The sequence below is a fragment of the Pyrgilauda ruficollis genome, unplaced genomic scaffold (genome assembly GCF_017590135.1).
Source record: "Pyrgilauda ruficollis isolate IOZ18807 unplaced genomic scaffold, ASM1759013v1 scaffold28, whole genome shotgun sequence".
NCBI lineage: Eukaryota > Metazoa > Chordata > Aves > Passeriformes > Passeridae > Pyrgilauda > Pyrgilauda ruficollis.
The window spans coordinates 8,403,745-8,426,704 of NW_024524155.1; the positions used below are offsets into that span (position 1 = coordinate 8,403,745).

Sequence of the window (22,960 nt, forward strand, 5' to 3'; positions counted from 1 at the left end):
ATATGCCTTGTACACATATGAAATACAATGCAACCTTCTACTCATCACAGTCTTCAACAGAAAAGCCAGGGATTTGATTATTTTCTTTTGTAATAAATAAGTGCAAATTAGAAAATTACTTTTAGGATTTGTAGGTATTTCTGTTTACCACACCTACAGCAATCCACTCCAATTAGTGTAGACCAGTGTTCTCAACAGTGAGACATCTATAAGCTGGATCTTCAGAACACAATAAAAAAGTATATACCTTTGAGGGTTTCTAGCAAATAAAGAAGCATTACTAGACCAACTGTAGAGTCTTCTCTGCTTAAATAGCCTTAGCTTCTCTGCTTAAACAGCCTTTGCGATCTTCATTGCACACTTCAAAAACCTACAGAAAGTGATTTGCATTAAAAACCAATAAACCTGACCTAGGATTTTTTATTTTGTGTAACTGTTATAGGAAAAACAAAAGAAGCACTTGTTGAATCACCTCTATTCATCTACTCTGTTCCAGAAAACGGGCGAGTCCATTCTGTTTGGGATCTTTAAGTTAAAATAAAATTTTTCATACTGCTACATTTTATGTGCTTATGATGAAAAAGCTTTTTGCAAACTTAGAATACATAGTACAGACTTATAGGAAACAAATCACATGCAATTTGCTTCTACCAGACCAGACATTTTTTCTTGAAAAATGCCAGATAGCTTTAAATCGCAGACAAGTCACCACATAAACAGGAACTATGAGGAGAGAGCACGATGAAAGCGTAGTCAGAAGCCATCTAATTTTCTGAGGGACTCATAGAAAACAAAAAAGCATTTCCAGATCCTGCACTTAGAGAAGAGACTACACACATGACATGGGAAACCATCCAACGTTCCTAAGAGCTTTTCCCACAGAACACCTTCAGCAAGGGTTGATAATACAGCATCCTGTCTTACACTAGCCAAGGGTTTATCCACAGAGCATTTCAGGGAACACCACTATACACAACTCTACGGACAAGTACTGAGAAAATTACACAGATCAGTTGAATTTTCAGGAAAGCTTTTCCAAGAGTAGCCTGTCAGTTTCATTGCTTGCTGGCACTTCCAGAATTTAACTGCAGCCATAAGCTTACAATAAATTAGAGTAACAGGAACCGAGCGCTCAGTTCACCGCAGCAGCCGAAACACGCTTTGATGCGGGCCGCGCTCCTCCTTTGATTAATTTTACACCTGCTTTCCTCCCTCTCCTTCCCGATATCCTCACGCAGTTATCTCATTAGCGGGGCACTTCAGACACAGTAATTAACACCGCGCCGAACGAACCATTATGCAAATTCCGCACCTGCCCGTAACTAATATTAAGGTCCAATGAAGGCTCGTTAGGATAATTCAGCTCAGTGAGACCCGCCTGCTTTCCTGCGGCAGCCCCCGGCGCAGCCCTAGGGAGCCGCCGGGCTCCCTCACGGCAGCCGCGCGCCAGCGGCTCGGGGGCGTGGCCGCGCCGGAGAGGGCGGGCCGGGGCCTGGGCCTGCTCTCGCTCTCGCTCCCCATCGCGGGCGCTGCCGGGCGGGCGGCGGGTCGGTGAGTGAGTGCCGGCGGCCGCGCAGCGCGGCGGGCAGGGCGGGCGGCGGGAAGCCCCCCAGGCTGCAGGCCTGGAACGGCTGCCGGGGCTCTTTGGTGCCGCGGCCCGCGCGGCGCCTCCCCCGGCCGCGGGCGCTGCCTTGGCTGTGGGGTGGCGGCCGCACGGCCCTCGGCGGCGCCGGGGGCGGCGGCGGCCGGGTTCTGCCGCCGAGGTTTAGCGGGAGGCGCGGCAGAGGGGCTCGCCGGGGGCGCGGGGGTGTCGGAGGAAGGCCGCGGTCCCGCAGTGTTCCAGCCGGGGCTGCCGGAAAGCGCCGCCCCGGTGGGGCCCGTGCCCCTGAATCCGCTCAGCAGTGCGCGCTGGACCGCTCAGCCACGGGGAAATAGCTGTGTCGTGCAAATCACGCCTCTGGTTTTTAGAATGCTTTCCCATAGCTGTCTCTATCTTAGCCCGTTTTCCATGTGCAGATTTTCACGTTTGCTGCTTTCCAGTTGATGGTTGCCCTGATTGCACGTGTTTCTTTGTTTCCCGGGCACAGAAACAAGCCTTGTGTACCATGAGATTTCCCGGAGATTCTGTCAAATACCGAAACGCAGTTCTTTAGTAATGAATACATGGGAGCTAGGAAGGGAGACAGATTTGAGCGTAACAAAAATGTACAATTTTTATTTGGTGTTTTTCCGTTCCTAGGAACATGCTTCAGGAAGGCGCACACGGTAAATGGACGGTGTCTAGCAGTGATGAAAGTGCAGAGGAAAATTCTGACAGTGAAAAACCATGTACATCTTCACTGTCGGATGCTGCGCCTGGTAGAACAAGTGGACCACAATATCCATGCTCTGAAGCTAGGAAAGCTGCTCACAAGAGAAGAGCTTCCCCCCTGAAGCTCGCTGATAATAGTCTTTCTACAGAAGCACCTCCGGCAGTAAAACAGAGACCAAGCCAAGAAGGCTTAGGTTGGTGTCTTTCTAGTAGTGATGAAGAGCCTGAAGATCAGCAAAAGCATGTCCACAAAGAAACAGTGAAAGAAGAAAAATATGATGTGCCCAAAGAGCATCCTTTGAATCTTTGTGAAGATGACAAACTCTCAGAGAATCTGAAAGAAGAGGAGTATAATGTAACACCCAGTGAAGCCCAGGATACCTGGGATTTGGTGACTGGAGGCAATCCTTTCAGGTTTTTTCTCACTAAAGTCAGTGGAATTGAACAGAACTATAATTCTGGAGCCCTGCACATAAAAGGTGAACAAATGGCTTCTACTAGGAGAGGGCTTTTGCGAGAAAGCAAGAGAATGCTTATTTTTAGTTCGTGGGTATTTTTAAATGCAGGTATTTCTTGATGTTGCTGAGGTTTCATATTCTAAATGTGCAGGTTTGTAGAAATTGGTTGTTATGTGGACCTTTCTCTTTTAGAAGTATAGTGTATAAAGCATGATTTACTGTTACTTTGTTGTAACTTGAGTTAGGCTGCAGGAATCTAATGTGTATTTAGCCAAGACAAGTCATGCTGCTTCTTATTGCTACTCTCCCTGTGAGTTAGTCTGGGGAAAACCACTTGTCTTTGTGGCACTTAAAGGGGTGCTTTTCTTGGGCACATAACTCTGAGTAGTTATTTGCACTTGCCTTTGTGCTGCTGAATGGTTTGGACCTAATGATTCACTATTACTGGATGAAGTACTTCTGAAGTTCTGTGTCTGTTTAAATTCAGCTGGGAGAGAGCTGTCCATCAGTCAGGGTGGAGTGGAGTCTTTGGTGTACAATACCGATGCTTCAGGAATGCTCTGTTAGTTGTCATTTGATGTAAGGGGGAAGAGCTTTGTGCACCTGTAAACATCCCTGTAGTTAGAAATAAAATCTTATACATCACAAGACAGAATCAGAAACAAGTATCAATAAGAGAATTGTGTACAAAAGTACAATAAAATAAGACAGAAAAAAATTGTAGTTCTTTGAGGGAGGAGAAATTACTCAAGACCTATATATGCAATTAGGTTAGAACTTTTCCTCAACCTCATGCCTATTAGCACAAGCAGATGTCAGAGGCTTCAGTTGCTTTACTCTAGGATGTTTTTATATGCTTTCTGAATTTGTGTCTTTTGGTTTGTCCTCTCTTGAGAGCCCTGCTAGGTGATTATTTGAGCTGGTGGACAGGCAGTGTTTGTTTAACCTTCTAAACCAGATGTCTGTAGAGCCAGGGCATTAAATAATTTGCACATCCTGGAAATTACTTGTAGGGTGTTTTCAAGTTGGTGCTGTGCTTTAGTTGTTGAGGTTATAAATCCCCGGTTGGATTAGTTTCCTGTGTTACTATGATTGAACACATATCCCACAATCAGTCTGCAGCAGATAAATAAGCATTAAATAAGCAGATTAATAAGCCCTTATGGCTGCTACTCTTCCACAGTTCTTCGAGCCCACTCAACAGGGGAGAGAGTAGTTTAATGTCCCTTTCTCAATATGATGGTGGAGTTTTTCCCAATCAGCTTTTAAAACTTGTTTTCTGCTTTGAGAGGATTATTAATTTTTGTAAGCATATGATCCGAAGTGATTCACAGGAGAGTCAATGACTTGAATACTTGGAACAGTAAACTTGTGAATGCCTCTGTTACACCAGGTCTATGAACAATCTGGCCCTTGTGCTGTGGTAGTTATCAAGCTGTTCAAGATGCAAAATGTTTACTTGAAGTCTTTTTTATTTATTTATGCTTTAATATTTTTAATAGATATTTTGTCTCCTCTTTTTGGAACTCTCATATCTTCTGCCCAGGTGAGTTCCCTGTTTATCAAACTGATTTCACTTGCTTGTTTTACTTCATTAATCTTAAACTGGATAATCTATGCTTGTGCCATTTATCTTATATTAACAGGGAACCTTGCTGAAATACAGAGGGAATTCTAAATGTTTTCAGCTGTTGAACAATTTATTGAAATATAAACACCATCCTATGTACTTCTGTAGAATTCAGGCAATTATAAGACTAATTTATCCTGTTTTTGAGAAATGTGCAACTGAGAAGTGTGTGTTTATGTTCATGTGGTTTTTTGAAAGAAAGAGTGCCTTGCAATCTAGGAATAATATCTTTGTTATTGCCTAGAAGTTTTCCTGTCATTCATGATACAAACACGGCAAAGAGATGATCCTTGAACCTAAGCTTTTATATGATGTGCATGTGATTCTTTTTTTTCCTCGATGGTAAATTTTATGAGCACTAATTCACACTTTGGAGAAACTTAAATTAATTCTTGAATTCTTAAAGAGGAATGAAAGAAAGGATGTAAAAGTCAAAAGTACACCTGTTTTTACAATATGCTGTATATGAGGTAAGTAGTAATGTGTGATGAACACAGAAAGCTTTTTTGCTGTAGTTCATTGATATAGCTGTTGTTTTTCTTTTTAATGAGTCTGTTTTCTTTTTCTTACATGCAAGTTTAACTACTGTATAGATGTGGGATGGCTTGTAAGACAGTACCCGCAGGAATTCAGGTATGTTTATTTTACAAAGGTGAAATGATGAAATTTCCAGATCATTTCTGTTCAAACAAGGTTCTAAGTCAATGATAAACACTTCTTTGCAGTGCAGATGATTGTTACCAATTTGATATGCACAGACTCTTGGATTTCTTTTTTCTCTTATTCCACAGCTGTAGTTCTCTGTTTTCTTGACTCTTTTCAAGACTGGAAAATAGTCAGAGTTTAGGATAGCTGGTTTCTGATTGTTACTAGTTAACACTGAGGAGGTCCCACTGTGGGCCTCAATGAGATGGCAGTAGATGACTGTAAAGATGGAACAAGAAGCTTTTTGCCATACAGTTTACTGAGTCAAGAGCCAGATAGTGCAAGAGAAAGGAGAGAATGTAGGAAGGATACAAGAAAACTGTGGAAAGGATCAGGATGATTTCATGGATGTGATATAGTAAGTTGATGGGTATTGTCATAAAAGCAGTACATACTTGATTGAAATTCCTTTCTGATAATTGCAAACTCCTGCAGATGAAGTGAGTATATAATGTGCTTTTTAAATTTCATTTTGCTGGAAGTGCAGCAAAACCACAGTTCACAGAATCACAGAATGGGCAAGGTTGGAAGGGACCACATTGGGTTGAGCAGCACACCATTCCTTGTGGGATCCTCCACTACATCTGTCAGAAAGCTGTCATCTATGCTTTCAAGGAACTTCTGTACTGTTTATGCTTTGCTGTGTTGCTTTTCCAGCACATGTCAGGGTAGTTAGTCCCCCACAAGAACCAGGGTCTGAGACTGCTTGTACTGATGCTGTAGAAGGCCTCATCCACTTAGTCCTGCTGATCAGATGGCAGGCAGCAAACACCCACAACAGTGTCACTCTTACTCATTTGTTATTTTATCCTAACCCATAACATCTCGATTGATATGTTCCAAGTGTTGCCTCATGTAGGGGGCAACTCCACTACTGCACCTTCCTGTCTTTCCTAAACAACATGTAGCCCTTCATGACAATATTCCAGTTGTGTGAGCTGTCCCACCATGTCTCTGTAATTGCAATGAGATCAAAACCCCGTGACTGCACACAGCTCTCCAGTTCCTCTTGTTTGTTCCCTATACTATGGTATCCAGGTGCTTTATGGAAGTATTTGAGTGTGCCAGTACCCCGTTGGGGGTGCAAAGAGATGCCCCATAGTCCTGTCTTGTGATTACGTATTTGGCTGCTTCTACTTTGTGAAGTTATCTCCATCCTGTCCCATCATTCCCTCTAACTGGCAGGAGAGAACACAACTTTTGCTCCAGATGTCTTGACCCAAGGCCCTCTTGCTGTCTTGTTGGGACTTTTTTGGTACTCACTTGAAAAACCCATAATAATCAGTGGGCTAAGTTTTCTTGGTGGTCCAGTCTCTTACCTAGACCACAGGGAGGCAGCACCCCTCCCTATGGATTAGATCTGCTTGGCAGGACCAAAAGTTTGCTTTTAGGAAGTGAACACCAAATTACTGCCAGAATAGACTCTCTCCTTTTCCCTATCAACGTTTCACCTTCTCTGTAAGATAATAATTACTAAATTGTCTTAGATCCACATTGTGTATATTGGTGCTTTTGAAGGTATACATTTGTCTGTTTCAAGCTCTAGGGAAAGAGTGTCTTTCATGATCTTGTATTAAGAATTTTTATTTTGGTGCCTGCTTTACTCCACACTTCCTGTTTCCCTTTTTTTTTTCTGTTACAATTTTACAGTGTCTATTCTTTAGAGGTTCTATTGTAGTTACTACTATTTCGAGTTAGTTAATAAGGCATATTGATTTCAGTGCCATCTTTCTGCTCTGTCAGATTTAGGGGCCAGATATCATAGTTACATGAAGGAATGGTTTAGGCTAATTGCTGATTCACTTGATGTTTTAATGGAAATCTCCTTTTGTTTAAGGAAGAAGCCATTGCTGATAGTTCATGGCGAGAAGAGAGAATCCAAAGCTGAACTAATTGCACAAGCACGGCCTTATGAGAATATTAGCTTTTGTCAGGTAATTAACATTGGTATCATCCTTTGGTTGAAGTTAAGCCATCTTTTACACTCAAAGTCTTCTTACTGATGAAAAGACATACCTTATGTGAGAAGTTTTTTGTTACACTTTGAGGAATAGCCATACCAGGACATGGTAACAGTGACCTTTGTCAGATGTGATTATGGTAGGCTTCACTCACAGAAGTTTGTACAGAACAGCTGCCCACAGGAATATCATATGCTCACAGGAGAGCTGCTCACCTTCTCCATTGTCATGTTACATTCAAGTTCTTACAGTGGCTGAAAAGGAAGCATTGTTTTTTTTGTAATGTACAGAACTTAGTCCTAGTGTCACTATAATCTTAAATCTCATCAAAGAGTTATTATTTCCCAAACATGTTTTACACAAGAAAAGGCTGATACAAATAATCTCTGCAATACTGTTAAAATTGCTGTGAGAATGCTTCCTGGCACATGCCATTTTATCTCTTACGTTATGTTCATTATTTCGCTGTCCCTAACTGGTGAAGGCATGGGCTTCATCCTGGGGGAGGGTGTGGCTATGGCAACTTGGGAGTGTTTCAAGATTTTGTCAGGTGAAGTGTATTAATAATCATGGGGACACTGTACTCCTTGTTAGGAGAATGATCTTGGAATTTTGTTCTCTTTGAAACAGTCTGGTAATCCTGAGTTTCCTGCTGAATGTGGACCCAGTACTGCAGGTGTGTCCTCACTGATGTTCAACAGTGGGGAAGCATCCCCTCCCTTGACCTGCTGTCAGCACTCCTCCTAATGCAGGCCAGGACCCTGTTAGTCATCTTTCATGCAAGGGCACATTGCTGGCTTCTGTTTGGTGTCCAGCAGGAGCCTTGAGTTATTTTCTGATGACTATTTCTGAAAATGCTGCTAGTAAGAGAGGTACAAATTCTGGAACAGTTCCAGCAAGAGTTGCATTACTGTTTAAAATCTAGCTTGTAGAACGTGGAGAGTGCATTAGAATTACGGAGAAGGAAGAAAATGTACTTTGTGGTCTGTCCACTAGAGAGCAGTGAAATGAAACAAAACAAGAAGCAATGCCCAATAGCAATTCTTAATGATTAACTTTTAATTTTGTAGGCTAAACTGGATATTGCATTTGGAACTCACCATACGTAAGTAACACTATGAAGCAGAAAGGTCTGCAGCAAAACTGGCTTTTGTAGAAATTGTTGAGTCTTAAAGCTTCCATAAACATCTTCTATTTAGAGATGACAGGATTGTTCTGGTTTAATGAGACAAATTAGCTATTGAGTAGATATGAGATGTGCAAGTTAAACAGTTGAAATTGAACTGGTCTAAGACAGGTGGACTGCAGGTCCTGGCTCTTAACTCATGCCTTAATACCAAAACTGTAATTCAAACTTGTGCAGTCATAGGCAGAACCGACACAACACTGATTTACTGATCATGTTTTTCAGTTCATGTGGAGGATCTGGAAATAACTAGCAAATCTGGTGGTCTTCTCAATAAAAAAACTTGAACTGGATATAATAGGAGTGTCTCAAAGCGAGTTTTGTAGATGGAAATCTAGAGAAAAGAACAGATCTTATGTTTTAGCAAAGATCATTTGAGTTCAGTTTGGGTTTCAGATCTCATCCTTTGGGATCACATGGATATGCTGCCTTTACACAGCTAATGAAAACTTGGATGTGAAAATCTGAGCAATTTTTTTACAAAAGGTACAGATGTGTATGTTTATCTGAGTTACTAGTTTTAAAATTCCTTTCTGCTGTAGCTTAAGAATTATGATAAATAAATAGCTTTTTTGCCATCACAATGGTTAGCTGTATACATACCTTCTTTTAAGGTAAAAGTCAATTAAAGTAATTAGGTTTTAATAAATTCAGTTATCAGTAAAGGCCTTTCAGTGTTCCTTAGTTCTTTTTCTGACTATCTGCAAAGGGATAAGTGTCTAAAGAACTGTGCAAATATAGGAAGTGTTCTGCAAATATTCCCTTTGTTGTGGGTAATCAGTTGCATGAGATGTTAAGCTGTACTCTGGAATAAAATATATGGGGATAGTCTAATGGCTGCCATGTGAGCTTGGCATGCACATGAAGTCTAAGTGCTTGCGTGATGCAGAACATATATTTGCAAATAATTACCTTGGAGCCTTTTAGTGAATTGCTAATTTAAATCCTACTCTCAGTGTACTTGAAATAAATGAAGAGTTATATGTATTTTTTTAAAGGAAAATGATGTTGTTGCTGTATGAAGAAGGTCTTCGAGTTGTGATACATACATCCAATCTTATTGCTGAAGATTGGCACCAGAAAACTCAGGGGTAAGCAACAGTCCCTAGCAGATGAATGTTTGATACTTTCCATAGGTATTTGCTTCTGCTGGAGATGGGATATCAGGTGATCTAGTGTTGCAAGGCTTACACTCTTAAGATAGAGCTATTCTAAAACAAAAATTTTAGAAGTTGGACATAGAGTGCTGGTAGCTGTCTAGGTCTGAACTTAACTTGCTTTCTCCTGTAAAAAAACCTATGTTCCTAGTTGGCTGATAGTTTAAAATCAATCTGACACAAAATTTTATTATGCTGTGCTCTCTCTTTATGAAAAAACTTCATAGCTATAAAATACCATTTAGATAGATCTGAAGCAGCTGTTTAAAACTTGTCTTAATACTTCAAGAATAATGTGGATGTGCAAATGTTCTGCTTTAATTGTGGCTATCTAGAATGTCTGATAAATGTTGGGCATTATTGGTTCTGTAATACAGTAGATGACCTAGTATTCACTCAGTATCCTTTCCTGGGAAGGTATTTTTTTCCTGTCTTATTTTTTGGTAGAAGTCTTTAAATTTAATGACCAGCTTCGGATTTGTTGAGAGCACAAAAAAACCAGGATGAAGTGGCATGTTCAGATAAGGGTCCTCAACCTCTTCAGGTTTTTGGGTATTTTTATGGAAGCATTTTTTCAGTTAGTTGACCACAATAAATCAGGGTATAAAATTTCTTCAAACTAATGGAAAGTTGCTTTTCAGAGGTTACTGTCACTTTGGCATCCATTTTGCTGCCGTTAAATACGGGTTTTGAGACTTTCCTTGTCTGAGACAAGCTCTTTGAGTGGCAAGAATAGACACTGATTTTTTGCCTTTAAATCTTATGGGTGGCTTTAGTATCTTAGGGCAGTGTTATGGCAGTTAGCTTTTCAGAAAGCTAAGTAGGCATGAAAATACCTATTGGGAATCTTAACAAGTTCCCCTACTTGTCAAATATGAGAAATAGTTTTCTTTTTTAGCTTTTGCATACTGCAGTGTTATGCAGGATCACAATATGGTGGTTCTGAATTTCAAAGGGTAGTATCAACCCATTGTAAAGTTGAAAATGCAGAATCTTTGATTCCTATGGCTGCAGTAATGCGTGAGTGGAAAGAAATGCTAAATGTTTTCCCTGGTGGTACCCATCCTATTTTACTCTATGGAGGTTCTTGAGAGGCAACCTATTATTGTGGGCTACTCTTCAAATATATAAACCTTTCAGATGCTTTCATTGGTGGTTTTCTAGGCAGTTGCACAAAGCAGTAGTTTAGCAGAACACATTGCAGTGTTCTATTCTTATAGAAAATGTTGATGAAAGGACTGATGGTTGCTAAGTCTGAGCCTGACCAGTTAGTACAGACTTCATAGTTAGTGTCACAATGAATCTGTCAAGTATTTGTTTAGGGCCTTCAGATGTGTTTTACTCATGTACTAAACCCACATATTAATGCATGGCATGCTTGTTTATATGGCTGAATTTTTTCATTTTTTTTATTTTTAAGAATATGGCTAAGCCCTTTGTATCCAAGACTACCTAAGGGAGCATCTGGTACTGCTGGTGAATCTGCAACTAATTTTAAATCTGACCTGATAAGTTACTTGTCAGCTTACAATTCTCCTGCACTCAAAGAATGGATAGATCTGATTCGAGAACATGATTTATCAGAAACAAGGTATATGTAACCTTAAGTTTTTTGTAACTTGCATGTGTGGTTTTTTTTTTTTGTTTTGTTTTGGTTTTTTTTCCTAGAAATTAAATATCTGTGTTAGGATCTGTTAGACCTCATGCATATTTTGTAAGGTAATCTTATTTCAGGCTTGAGTGTCCAAGCATGACTGTGTGGTTTTAAAAAAATTCTCTTATGTAGATTATGTCAAGTAGACCAACTTCTAGTTTTATGAGCATGCATTTTAAAAGAAGAAAGAAAGCTGCACCAGCAGCAACTTTATAGAGGGTTGATATAAAGCAATAAGGACTTGGTTTCATTTGAGCCAGTCTGGCTCAAGTATTTTCTCCAGTAATATTACCGGTGGGGGAAAAAAAACTGTTGTATAGGGTTTGTCATGTAAGAGAGAGCATATAAGTAAAGGTTACTGGAATGAGGATTTAGTTCAGAATAGGCTTCTGCTTGTAAGGCAGAGTTTAATCAACATACATATCTGTAGAATTTTGGAATGGTTTTGGTGGGCAATGTTGTGCCTTACTGGTCTTGGAATAGTCTTAGCTAATATCACATTGCTGATATTACTTAAAAATAATTCAGGATGCTTAATTTACTTCTAATAAGTAGTTGCACTTAAAGATGAGCATTTACTTCAGAAAGTGTAAATCTCCCTGGCAACTTGATTGCTGTTTTGCAATCTGAACAAAAATTGGTGAAAAGAAATGCTGAAAATGGTCACATACTGTGGTGGTAATAGAGACTGAAACCTTGTCTAGTTCATACAGTAAAAAGTGTTTTTACACTGAGTCTTGAAAGATTGGAGGGGGTAAAAAAAAAAGTATGTACTTTATAATCTGGTGAGCTAACAGCTGCTCTGATTGCATTGACCATCAGCATGAGTTTAAACAGATGAGTTGAGCCCTAGCTGATAGGAATTTATGCATGTGATAGGAAAGTTACTTGTTAGGATAGGGATTGCCATTTTATGTGCTGTAGGGGGCATTCAGTCTTGAATAAAGTTAGGCATGAGATGTATGCAGTAGGGAGCAGCTTCTTAAAGCTGCTTGTTGTGACTTCAGGCAGGTCTCTTCCCTCTTTTCAGGGCAAAGTCAAATAGGTTACTAAACCCATTATTAGGAAGTGTTGAAAAAGCTGTACTTTGCATCTGAACTGTTAGGTGCCCAAATGAAAACTCCTACCTGAATCTGCTGATTTGGATGTAGCAGTAGCTTGGCTTTACTCAAAATTATGTGCCCAGTTATGTGCCAAACAAGCTATTTATGCATATTGCCAGCATTATCTATCTTCTGCATTTTTGTGCACTGAAAAAGATCTAGTTCTTGTCTCTGCTGTAGGACAGCCTGGTGATATATGACAGCCGTACAGGAGGCTGATAATAAATTATATAGCTGAAAATCCACTTTTCTTTGTATTATAAATCCCACGAGAGACATTAAATATTTCTGGTTGCACTTGAGCATTCAATCTTGCTGGTAAGTTTTACTTAAATACCTTGGTACTTTACAAACCAAAGCACTTGAGATCTACAAAAATATGTTGTTTTTTTTCTATTTTTAGAGTGTATCTGCTTGGTTCTACCCCTGGACGATATCAAGGCAATGATAAAGAAAAGTGGGGACATCTTCGACTCAGAAAGGTACCAAAACTGTAACCTTTATTGTTAATATACTTTAAAATGTAAATAGAATTTTGGACAGAATTCTTCAGTTCTTTCCAATTTTTCCAGCTGTCATCAGTCTTTTAATACATTGTTACAGTTAAAGTTAGCAATAACATATATAAGCTTGCAACTTAGAACTTATCTGTCTACTGATGAAAAGTACAATAAAAAATGCTTTTATAAGTACATTGGTAATAAAAAGAGACTAATGAGAATCTCCATCATTTATTGGATGCAGGGGGAGACATAGGGACAAAGGATGAGGCAAAGGCTGAGGTGCTTGATGCCTTCTTTGCCTCTGTCTTTAACAGCAGGACCTGTTCTCCATGTGTCCAGCTCCCCAAGTTGGAAGACAGGGACAGAGAGTGGAATGAAACCCCTGTAACCCAAGGGGAACTGATCAATCACCTGCTGCAACACTGAAATGGACACAGGTCCATGGGACCAAATGGGATCCACTGAGGGAGCTGGCAAAAGTGCTCATTTACCCACTTTCAGTCATTTATCAGCTGCTCTGGCTAACTGGGGAGATCCCAGTTGCCTGGATACCCAGGTCATTAGGCCCAATGAGCATGAGTATGAAAGGCAGGTCCTTCTTGGCTAATCTGATCTCCTTCTGTGACAGCCTAGTGGGTGAGGGAAAGGCTGTGGATGTTTTCTACCTGAACATTAGTAAAACCCTCATACAGAATTCTCTTGGAGGAAACTGGTTGGTCCTGGTCTGGATGGGTGCACTGATTGCTGGGTAAAAAATTGGCTGGATGGCAGATCTCGAAGTGGTGAATGGAGTTAAACCCAGCTAGCAGGCAGTCACAAGTGGTGTTCCCCAGGGCTCCTTATTGAGCCCACCAAGTTGGAGGAGAGTGTTGATCTGCTGGAAGGTAGGAAGGTTCTACAGAGGGATCTGGGCAGGCTGGATAGATGAGTGGAGACCAGCTGTGTGAGGTTCAACAAGACCATGTGCTGGGTGCTGCATTTGAGTCACAGCAGCCTCATGCAGCACTACAGGCTGGGGCAGAGTGGCTGGAAAGCTGCCTGGTGGAAAAGGGTCTGGGGGTGCTGGTTGACAACAGGTGGATGTGAGCCGGTGTGTGGCCAAGAATGCCAATGGCATCCTGGCCAGTGTCAGCAGTAGTGTGGCCAGCAGGACCAGGGCAGGGATTTTCCTCTGTACTCAGCACTGGTGAGGCCACGTCTTGAGTGCTGTGTTTTGGGCCTCTTAAGACAGGAAAGATATTGAAGTGCTGGAGTGTGTCCAGAGAAGGGCAGCAGAGCTGGTGGAGGGTCTGGACTATGGCACTGATGAGAAGCAGCTCAGGGAGTTGGAGGTGTTCAGCCTGGGGAAAAAAGGGCTCAGGAAGACCTTAATGCTTTCTACAGCTACTTGAAAGGAGGTTGTAGCTGAAGGGGGTTGGTTTCTTCTCCCCAGTAACAAGTGATAGGACAAGAGGAAATGGCCTCAAGTTGTGCCAGGGGAGGTAAAGTTTGGCTGTTAAGGAAAATTCCTTCAAAGTCTGTCAAGTATTGAAACAGGCTACCCAGGGAGGTATTGGAGTCACCATCCTTGAAGATACTTAACAGATGAGTAAGTGTGGGACTTAGGGATATAGTTAGGGGTGAATATGACAGTATTATTTCAGTAGTTGAACTCTCTTGTCTTTAGAGGTCTTAAGTTTATTTAGGTAAGCTATAATGGTAAATCTTCAAGATTACCATATATCAAGTTTGCAGGGACCCTTCTTGTTTGGTTTGGACCCTTTATTTTGTTGGGGTTTTTTTGTTCTTGTTTTTCAGAATTTGATGAGGTATTTCGTGTCATCTATTAAGTGCTTCTCATAATTGAAGAATTTTTAACCTGCACCTCCTGCTGATGTGGCATTATTTCAAATACTGTCATGAATTTTATATGAAAATCTAATGCTGTCTGTGGCAAACTTCTGTGACATACAGAATATTTATGTATCACATTGCTTTTCATCATGAGGTTACTCTTACGGACATCCCTTTGCTCCTTAAGAGCTTGTCCTTTCTGGTACATGTTGTCTGATATTTTTTGCCTATTTAGACATAGAATGAAGAAAAAATTAAAACAGAAAAAGTTTGTAAGGGAGAAAGGTGATCTTGTGGCAAATGTTTCTGTGATTTTAGAAAGGATTTTAGTGACAATGCAGGTAGATCTGATGATACTAACATTGATGACTGAAGCCATTAGATTGTGTGTTTTCTCTAGAGTGGAGTAAAGGTGGCAACTACATGCAATTTAATATTTGTCTATATCTGTTTTTAATGTGACTTTAAATTCCATTCACAGCTGAAGAACTCCTCTAAAAGGATCATTCCAGTTTTCTCTTCAATTGTTCTTTTTTCCCCCTCTTATTGTAGACTTCTATTGTAGCTGGGTGTCATTACTTTAGGATACAAGAGGAATTTTATGGCCAACAACCACCAAATATGAAAAATATTTAGTTGTTTTATTTATTGAAATTTCTGTAGCTCATGTTTCATGGTTTTAGAAAGAGCTGCTAACATTCTTTTCACCCATTATTTAATGGTTGGCTTTGGTGCTTTTGGATAAAACTTGTGATGTTTAATCTTCTCTTGAAGTAAGTTTATTTGGAAAGCCTATTGATGTTTTTTTTTATTGCAAAGTTAAATATGTAGTATCAATGTTAATCTCGTTCATTATCAAAAGTAAGTTATAGAGGATTTACTATATCAAAAGTGCTATCAAACTGATGAAGGTATTCTGTGTGTGTGTAATTCTAACAGTGTTTTAATTCCCCTCACCAGCTTTTGAAGGAGCATGCTGTGTCAATACCAGCACAGGAATCCTGGCCTCTTGTTGGACAGTTCTCAAGCATCGGTTCAATGGGAGCTGATGGGTCCAAGTGGCTGTGCTCAGAGTTCCAGGAGAGCCTGGTGGCTGCAGGCAGCAGTGTGACAACTTTCCGTAAATGTGATGTCCCAATTCATTTGGTATGCCTTTTAGATGCTGGTGACCTTTATTTAACACTTAATAATTTGTTTTGGAAATCTTAGTCATTGTTTTGCTTTTAACTTTTGGAAGACAGTAACAGTTTTTTCATCATGAAGTTATATATATGGCACTTAAAGCCATTTAGTTGTATGTGGTTTGCTATAAAAATGTACCATAATCTCCATCTGCATGACACTAGATTTATATAATCTCATCAAAATTAACTTCTCATTTTATAGCTTGTCTTCCATTGGGTTTTGTAGATGCAGCTGTTTTTCCTGCTGAGATGTAGCTGAATCCTTAGTCATTAATACTTTTGGTTACTAGCACAATTAATAGGAGGAGCAGAAAAGTTTATGGCAGGAGTTTGTTAAATCAAGGAAAAATTATGGTCAAACTATGCCTTTGCCATGTGCTAATTGTCCCTGCATACTCATATCTTGTATTTGAGGTGTGAGACTAAAATCTCACGGAATAATGTTAAGAACTATCTTTGGCTACTGTGGAAGTGGCTGAAGCAGTATTACTTGAGACTTGCTGGCTAATTTGGTGAACTCTCTAAGAGTGGTAACTTACCACTCTGTAAGAGTGGTAAATATATTAGGTTTTCTGTGTTAGCAGTAGTTGTAGACTGCAGTGTAAATGTATTAATTCTAAAAAATATAGCTTTTAATATTTGTTTTTTCTCAAGTTTTCTTTAAGGAGTTTGTTTGAAAATTGACAGCTTGTCTATTCAGAACTGTGTTATTAAAGTTACTTTTTGTTCTATGTCCATGAAGGTTTATCCTACTGTGAACAATGTGAGGCAAAGTCTAGAAGGCTATCCTGGTAAGCAGATGAAACCTCATTTATTTGCTTTTTGTAGTCATAATGCCCTGCAAAATCACTTCAGTGGTTGATGTTAAATGAACATGAAGTTCTCATCTTGCTGATAATGTGATAGAATAGGTGGCAGTAGAATCTTAGTGCTTTTGCTGGAGCTCTGACCCCTGTTGTGATTGAATAGATGAGGTTTTGTGGGCATTGGTATGTAATGTTTGTCTGTCCTAGCCATGTTCATATGTCACTGTATAGGAAAATAACAGCTCCTGCCCACTGCTCTTACTCCAGTCATAATTTCATTTTGGCAGAAAATTCAGGTTTGAGTGTGTCAAGTTTCCTTCTGTTTTGATTGCAATATCATTCTGCACATCAGCTACAATGGAGGCTAAGGTGTTATTTGCCTTATTTTAAATATTGTAATATGCAGCTGTTCTGTTCATTATTCCCATGTTTATTTTCATTAAGTCATATTTGTAAAAGCATAGCCCCAGCCAAACTGAAACAGGAATGGGTACCATAGTATTCTGATACAGGGAAGCTTCTGTTACTCAAAAACAAGTCTTCAAAAGGTCAAGGCAATTGGAAGAGATTCATGAGTACTGAAAGAAAAGAATTCTTTCCTGTAGGAAGGGTAAGAAGAAGGATCTGGGGACCCATAGGCCTGCCAGCCTCATCTTGATCCCTAGGAAGGTAATGGAACAAGGAATCCTGGAAATATTTCCAAACATATGATGGAAAAAAGAAGGTGACTTGGAGTAGTCAGCATAAAGGAGAAATTATGTCTAATTGACCTGATGTCCTTCTATGATAAGTTGGCTTGATGAATGAGGGAGTGCCCCTAGATGTTTAGCTTACCTTTGTCTTTAAAGACTGTCATCTCTAACATCTTTACAATGATGTGATTAAATACAGGCTGGATGAGAGGAAAGTGGGGCAGATTGGAAACTGGCTGAGCTGCCAGGCTTCAGAAGCTGTGAGAGTTGGCACAAAGGCCAGCAGGAGGTCAGCCACTAGTGGTGGCATGTGCCAAGCACTGGGGTCGTGTTAATATCTTCATCAGTGACCTGGATGGTGGGGTACAGTACACCTGAGGGGAGTTTCCAAATAATGCAGACTGGGGAGGAGTGGTTGATGTATTGGATGGTAATGCAGTCAGTCAGAGGAACTGTGCAGGCTGGGGGAATGAACAGATATCAACCTCCTGCAGTGCAACCTCGGGCAGTGCAAGGTACTGAGCTGCAGCAAGAGTAACCCCAGGTACGAGTGAATGCTGGGGGTTAAGCAGAGGTGAACGGCTTTGCAGAAAAAGACCAGGAAGTGCTGTTGGTCACTAAGCTGAAGATGAACCAGCAATGCACCCTTGTAGCAAGAAGGCCAGCAGAATCCTGGGCTGTACTAGGGAGTACATGGACGGGAAGTGATCTATCCCCTCTATTTGGCACTGGTGAGACTTCTTCTGGAGTGCTGTGTCCAGTTGTTGACTTCACAGTACAATACAGATATGGACATACTGAACCAAAGTACTGCAGAAAACCACAAAGATGAATAAGGGATTGGAATATCTGTCATAGAAGGAGACGCTGAGAGAGCTGGATAATTTTGGAACTTGGAGAAGAATGCTTTCCTGGGAAATCCTATCAGTGTATATAAATTATGGGAAGATGCAAAGTAGAGGCAGATGCTTTGCATGGTGACCAGGGAAAGAACAAAAGGCAATGTACGTACATGGGAATCTCAATTTATCCTTACAGCAAAAGTGTTTTCTGATGTTTAAATGGAATAGCTTGCTTATAGAGGCTAGAGTCTCTGTTTTTTAACGTACTCGAAACCTGAAAGGACACTGTACTGAACAGTGTGCTCTGCTCAACCCTGCTTTGAGCATGGAGTTACTCTAGATGATCTCCAGAGAGTGCTTTCAACTTCAGCGATTCAGGAATTCTTTGGCTTTGCTGAATCATTAAAAGTGTTCCTGTTCCAAGCTGGATACCTATGCTCCTTTGCACGAAAGTAGCTTTTGAATTCTAGCATCTGGTGGATTTTGAACATGGAGCTAGCAAGAATGTTTTCTTTCCTCTGGTTAGTGTTTGGACATACATAGAAATTGCAGCCAGAGAATTTATAGGTATCTGTGGTTCCCAGAATTAAGTTACGGTGTCTTTAAATACATCTGCTTATCTACTGCCCAGGGAGTTCTTACTGTAATTTCATTCCTATTGTGAAATAATGTGGTGTCGTGGTTTAACATAGCTTGGTTTGTAGTTAAAGAGAAAAAATCCATCAGTTACTGAAGTGATTCTCTGCTGCAGCACTGGCCAGGTCAGCCCATGGCTCAGCTCGGCTGACGTTTCTGCCGCTGCTCGGCCATGCCACCGGGACCATCCCAGCACCACGGGCGGCCATGCAGCCGGTATGGACAGTGGGAGCATCCCCACGGTTGGTGCTGAGGGCAGCCCCGAGGCCAGGAGCTACTGGGGCCAGGAATGGCCGCTGCTAGCCTGGTCCAGGAGTGGCCACGTGGGCGGCAGCTGCGGCTATCTCAGCATGGCTCACAATGCACTTCGTTGCCTTAGCTGTTTTTAGCCAGCCATGCTGTGGGCAGAAGGACAGAAGCACTTTTTTTGATTTTTTTCTTCGGCGCACCGCGTGAAGGAAAGGCATAGGGTGGCACTGGCAGCCAGCACGGCTTGTGCAGTGCCATGGGGACCACAGGATCGGCAGTGAGAGACACAGCGATTCCTCGATTGCAGAGCCTGGATGAGACCAACCTTTCTGTAACTGTTTTGATTGATAAAGCTTGAGAACAAGTGAACCTACGAACATCAATTCTCTTAAGAATCAGGAAAAGGAAAGGGTGAAGACATGTAAAGAAAACATGGGACACTGAGGTCCGTGAAGGAGTCAAATTCTACATGGGAGGAGATGCCTTAGTCTTGAGCTGAAATTCTCTTGTAAGGCTATGGTGAAGAGATAGTTGATATATCAGACTTTTGGTTTTGCGCTGTAACTCATGAAATGTATTGGGGGTAATGTAGCGCTCTAACCACAGCCATGAACAGAGGCATCCATGCTGAAGCAAGTAGGTGTTGAAGTAGATGTAATACAATGAGAGGTTTTAATAGAGAGAGGTATTAGTGATAAAGCCCTTTTCCTCTCAGGGAGGAAGAAGACCTCTGTTCCGAGAGATGGATGAGAAGAACTTTTATTTTATCCGAGAACAGCTCATCCTTAAAATAGTACCCCATAAGTTGACATGGCCCATGAAAGCAGCTGTGGGAAAACTGCAAGCCATGGGAGGGGCTTTGACTCTGCAAACAGATTTTCCTTTCCTGGGCGGCTGATTCACTGTGACATTAGAGCCACAAGAGAACTGTTTCTTTTGGGGAAGTTTCCACGGCATGGCAAGAGAGACTCTTCTCCTTAAGAGAACTGAAGAAAGGCTATTTTAGAGGTGATAAACTGACTTAAAGTCCCAGGTCTTGCCTTTTTACGTTGTCAGTGGGAAAGAAAAGAGGGTGTGGGGGAAGGAGAAGTGTTCTGAAGGTTATTCTGATTTCTTATTATTTTTGTTTTAATTCTATTAATGAAGTTTTCTTTATACCCTTTAAAGTTTGAGCCTGCTTTGCTCTCTTCCTAGTCCTTATCTCACAGCAGCAAATGAGTAAATAGTTCTAGTGGGTGAGACCCACTACGCATGATGAATGGCACAACTCTGTTTGTGCAAATGAGCGCTTCTGTAGACTCCTGCAGTTAGTGCATTCCTGAGAGTAGTAAAGCTTTTGTAATGAGTTCTTTTGGTGTCTTCTAGGACATGTTGAATACAGTAGGGTTTGCATCGTGCTTTTTCTACACGGCACTAATATTATTCAGTATGCCTGGCTGATTCTTCTTAAATCCATTTCAAGAAGTCGCAATGTGCATTAGCCAAAGGCCAAATCAATACAAATATTATTTCATTATAGAAGTTCTTTTTAAAATAACATTGTTTGTGATTTGGAAGGTTTATTCTTTCTTCTGAAAGATGCTTGGTTTATTTCCTCTAGTTTGTATGGGTATTGATTCCAATCTGTTGATATCAAGATATCTGTGATATCTGTTGATATCACATAAAAAAACTACCCAAAGTTCTCCCTGTATACAGTTTCCGACTTTTCCTAGTGCAAATGTGCTGTGTAGTGTTTAGGAACTTGCTAAATTATAAGAATGGAAAGAACCCCAGCAAGTATATATTACTTTATACTATTGGAGCACTTAAAAATTTCCTGGAGGTAACTCATGAAGGTAGGACAGATACCTTATTCCCCAAGATGCTTACTGCTTTTAGAATGTCTTTCAAAAAATAAATGTACATGTTCTGTTTTTTTCCTTAAGCTGGTGGCTCACTTCCGTACAGTATACAGACAGCACAGAAGCAGCTGTGGTTGCATTCCTATTTTCAGTAAGTAAAACTCAATTCTTTGGTTTTTTTTTCAGACTGTATGTTTAAAGTACATTACAGTGCTGTAATATTTGAGTGTTAAAAGCAAATAAGTGGAAGTGGTTACAAGTATGATATTCCTAAACTCCTTAAAGGCCTTTAGTTCCTTATCTGCTGGGTCTTATCTCCAACAGTTGGTAGAAAACTGTAAAATGCTGTAAAAATTATATGGGATAATGTTGCTACTGGATTTAGGTTTCTGTAAACTTTTATATAATGTTTCCTTCTCTGAGCAGAAATAATGTTACTTTTTTTTTTTTTTTAACTTACAGTTGTATTTCACTTTCCCCACTTGTGCCTCTGTATTAATGGGATTTTAACTGAGCCACAACAGGACTAGGAAGGCTTTTTTGGTAGTTGCTTTATTTTTTTCTTCTAAGTACAGCAGTCCTGCTGCAAAAATTCTCAATCCCTTGTGGCAATATCTTTTGTTAAAGATGCCTGACATTTTCTATTAAGAATTTCTGTTTCTGTATGCTACTAGTTGTGCCAAATTCTAACAGTCTGACACATTCCATGCCAGATGTCTCCCTCAGGCTGAATCGTTAAAAACTTATGCATGTTTAGAGAACAATGGGAAAAGTTGTTTTGCAAAGATAAAAACAATTAACAGAACTTGTAACCTCTTACAAGACCACAACTTCCCATTCCTTTCATCAGAAACTTTTAACTCTTTTGGACGGAAGTTGCTCTGGTAAGAAAATTTACTAAGTAAGATTGTGTTCAGTTGGGTGTATATTCAGGGCACTGACATAGAATTGCTAGTGGCAGAGAGCATCCTCCATTCTAGAGTGGAGGTGATTGCTGTTGTGAGCCTTGCTGGTCAATGTCTAAGGAATGGAACTCAGGCTGAAAGCAAGTGAGGCTTTGTCTCCTGCCTTTAAACTGTGTCCTCTGAACACATTCAGCAAAGGAAGAAAGCTGCAATCAACTTGAAGCTTTCAAGATTGTTCAATCGTGATTCAAAAGGAAAAAAATCGTAAATCTGGGGGTGTTTGTGCAGTCTTAATTCAGTTTCTGTAGTCATACCTCATGAGAATCTTACTAGAAAAAAGATGTAACCTTTTTTCAGTTAGTCTCTTATTTAGTACACAGAATGTTACTTAATAATGATATAATTCATTGATTTATTCGTTTTCAATGAGAAAATGCCCACATAGCTGTCTCCTTTGGACATACAGGAACCTGCTCTGGCAGCAAAAGGGCTGTTTCAAGTTCATCTGTGGAATTTGCTGCAGATGGCAGTGGCCCTGCATAATTGCTCTGTAGTGACTTCCCAGATGCAGGCCCTTACCCTGCAATAATGCAGGACACTAGCCCTTGAGGAGAGCCTGCATGTCAACTCTTACCATAGGGCAGGAGACAGACTGCACTTTTTTATCTGTGGAGCCTGGGGCACACAGAAAACAACAGGTTTCACTAGATGTAAATGCAAGATGAGCTGTTTGAAAGACTTGCTATAATGCAAATCTTTGGGCAGTGGAGGGATTAGAGAAATTTAGAAAATTCTTCTTCCAACTGGAAAATAGTATGAAACCAGCAGGAAACTAGGGATTCTACCAAAGCTGCAAGGAAAAAAACCCGAATCTTTTATGCTTACAGTAAAGGAAAATGAATAACTCCTTTTTGCAAGTAGGGAGAGATTAATGGAGTTAGAAGATGGTGTCCTGCAGCCTCTCAACTGAAGAGGCAGGATGTCTGCCCCAGGCATGTTACTTTTTATAATGTCTGTGGGCTGTTTTTGTCTCTTCTGACAGTTGAGTGTGTTTAACCTATAATGCAGCTGAGAATTTTAGTTCTTCAAAAAAGTAGTGTAACTAAACTTAATATTGCTTTTACTTTTCTAATTGTAGCAAATGATGACTAGACTGCTTTGTTAAATTAGCTACTGTGTAAACAGTAATTTGCAGAGTTTTCTCTCTGGTATCATTGCTTGTTTTTTTCTTCCAGTATTACTAATTTATGAGGACAGATTTGAAATTATTAATAATTTTTGTTAATTGCTGCTTTCAAAAC

At 40.4% G+C, this 22,960-nt stretch overlaps 1 protein-coding gene across 1 annotated transcript in view; it reads left to right on the forward strand.

Annotated features, from left to right (window-relative positions):
- The first annotated feature begins 1,490 nt into the window (after window positions 1-1,490).
- Window positions 1,491-22,960, forward strand: part of TDP1 (tyrosyl-DNA phosphodiesterase 1) — a 43,832-nt gene continuing 22,362 nt past the window's right edge. Inside the window, exons 1-12 of the mRNA XM_041472126.1 lie at window positions 1,491-1,551; window positions 2,240-2,790; window positions 4,272-4,315; window positions 4,977-5,032; window positions 6,942-7,038; window positions 8,136-8,170; window positions 9,250-9,342; window positions 10,829-10,999; window positions 12,569-12,647; window positions 15,462-15,647; window positions 16,428-16,476; window positions 20,839-20,905. Coding sequence (XP_041328060.1) covers window positions 2,244-2,790; window positions 4,272-4,315; window positions 4,977-5,032; window positions 6,942-7,038; window positions 8,136-8,170; window positions 9,250-9,342; window positions 10,829-10,999; window positions 12,569-12,647; window positions 15,462-15,647; window positions 16,428-16,476; window positions 20,839-20,905 — 1,424 coding nt within the window. The 5' untranslated portion in view covers window positions 1,491-1,551; window positions 2,240-2,243. The remainder of the gene's footprint in view (window positions 1,552-2,239; window positions 2,791-4,271; window positions 4,316-4,976; window positions 5,033-6,941; window positions 7,039-8,135; window positions 8,171-9,249; window positions 9,343-10,828; window positions 11,000-12,568; window positions 12,648-15,461; window positions 15,648-16,427; window positions 16,477-20,838; window positions 20,906-22,960) is intronic.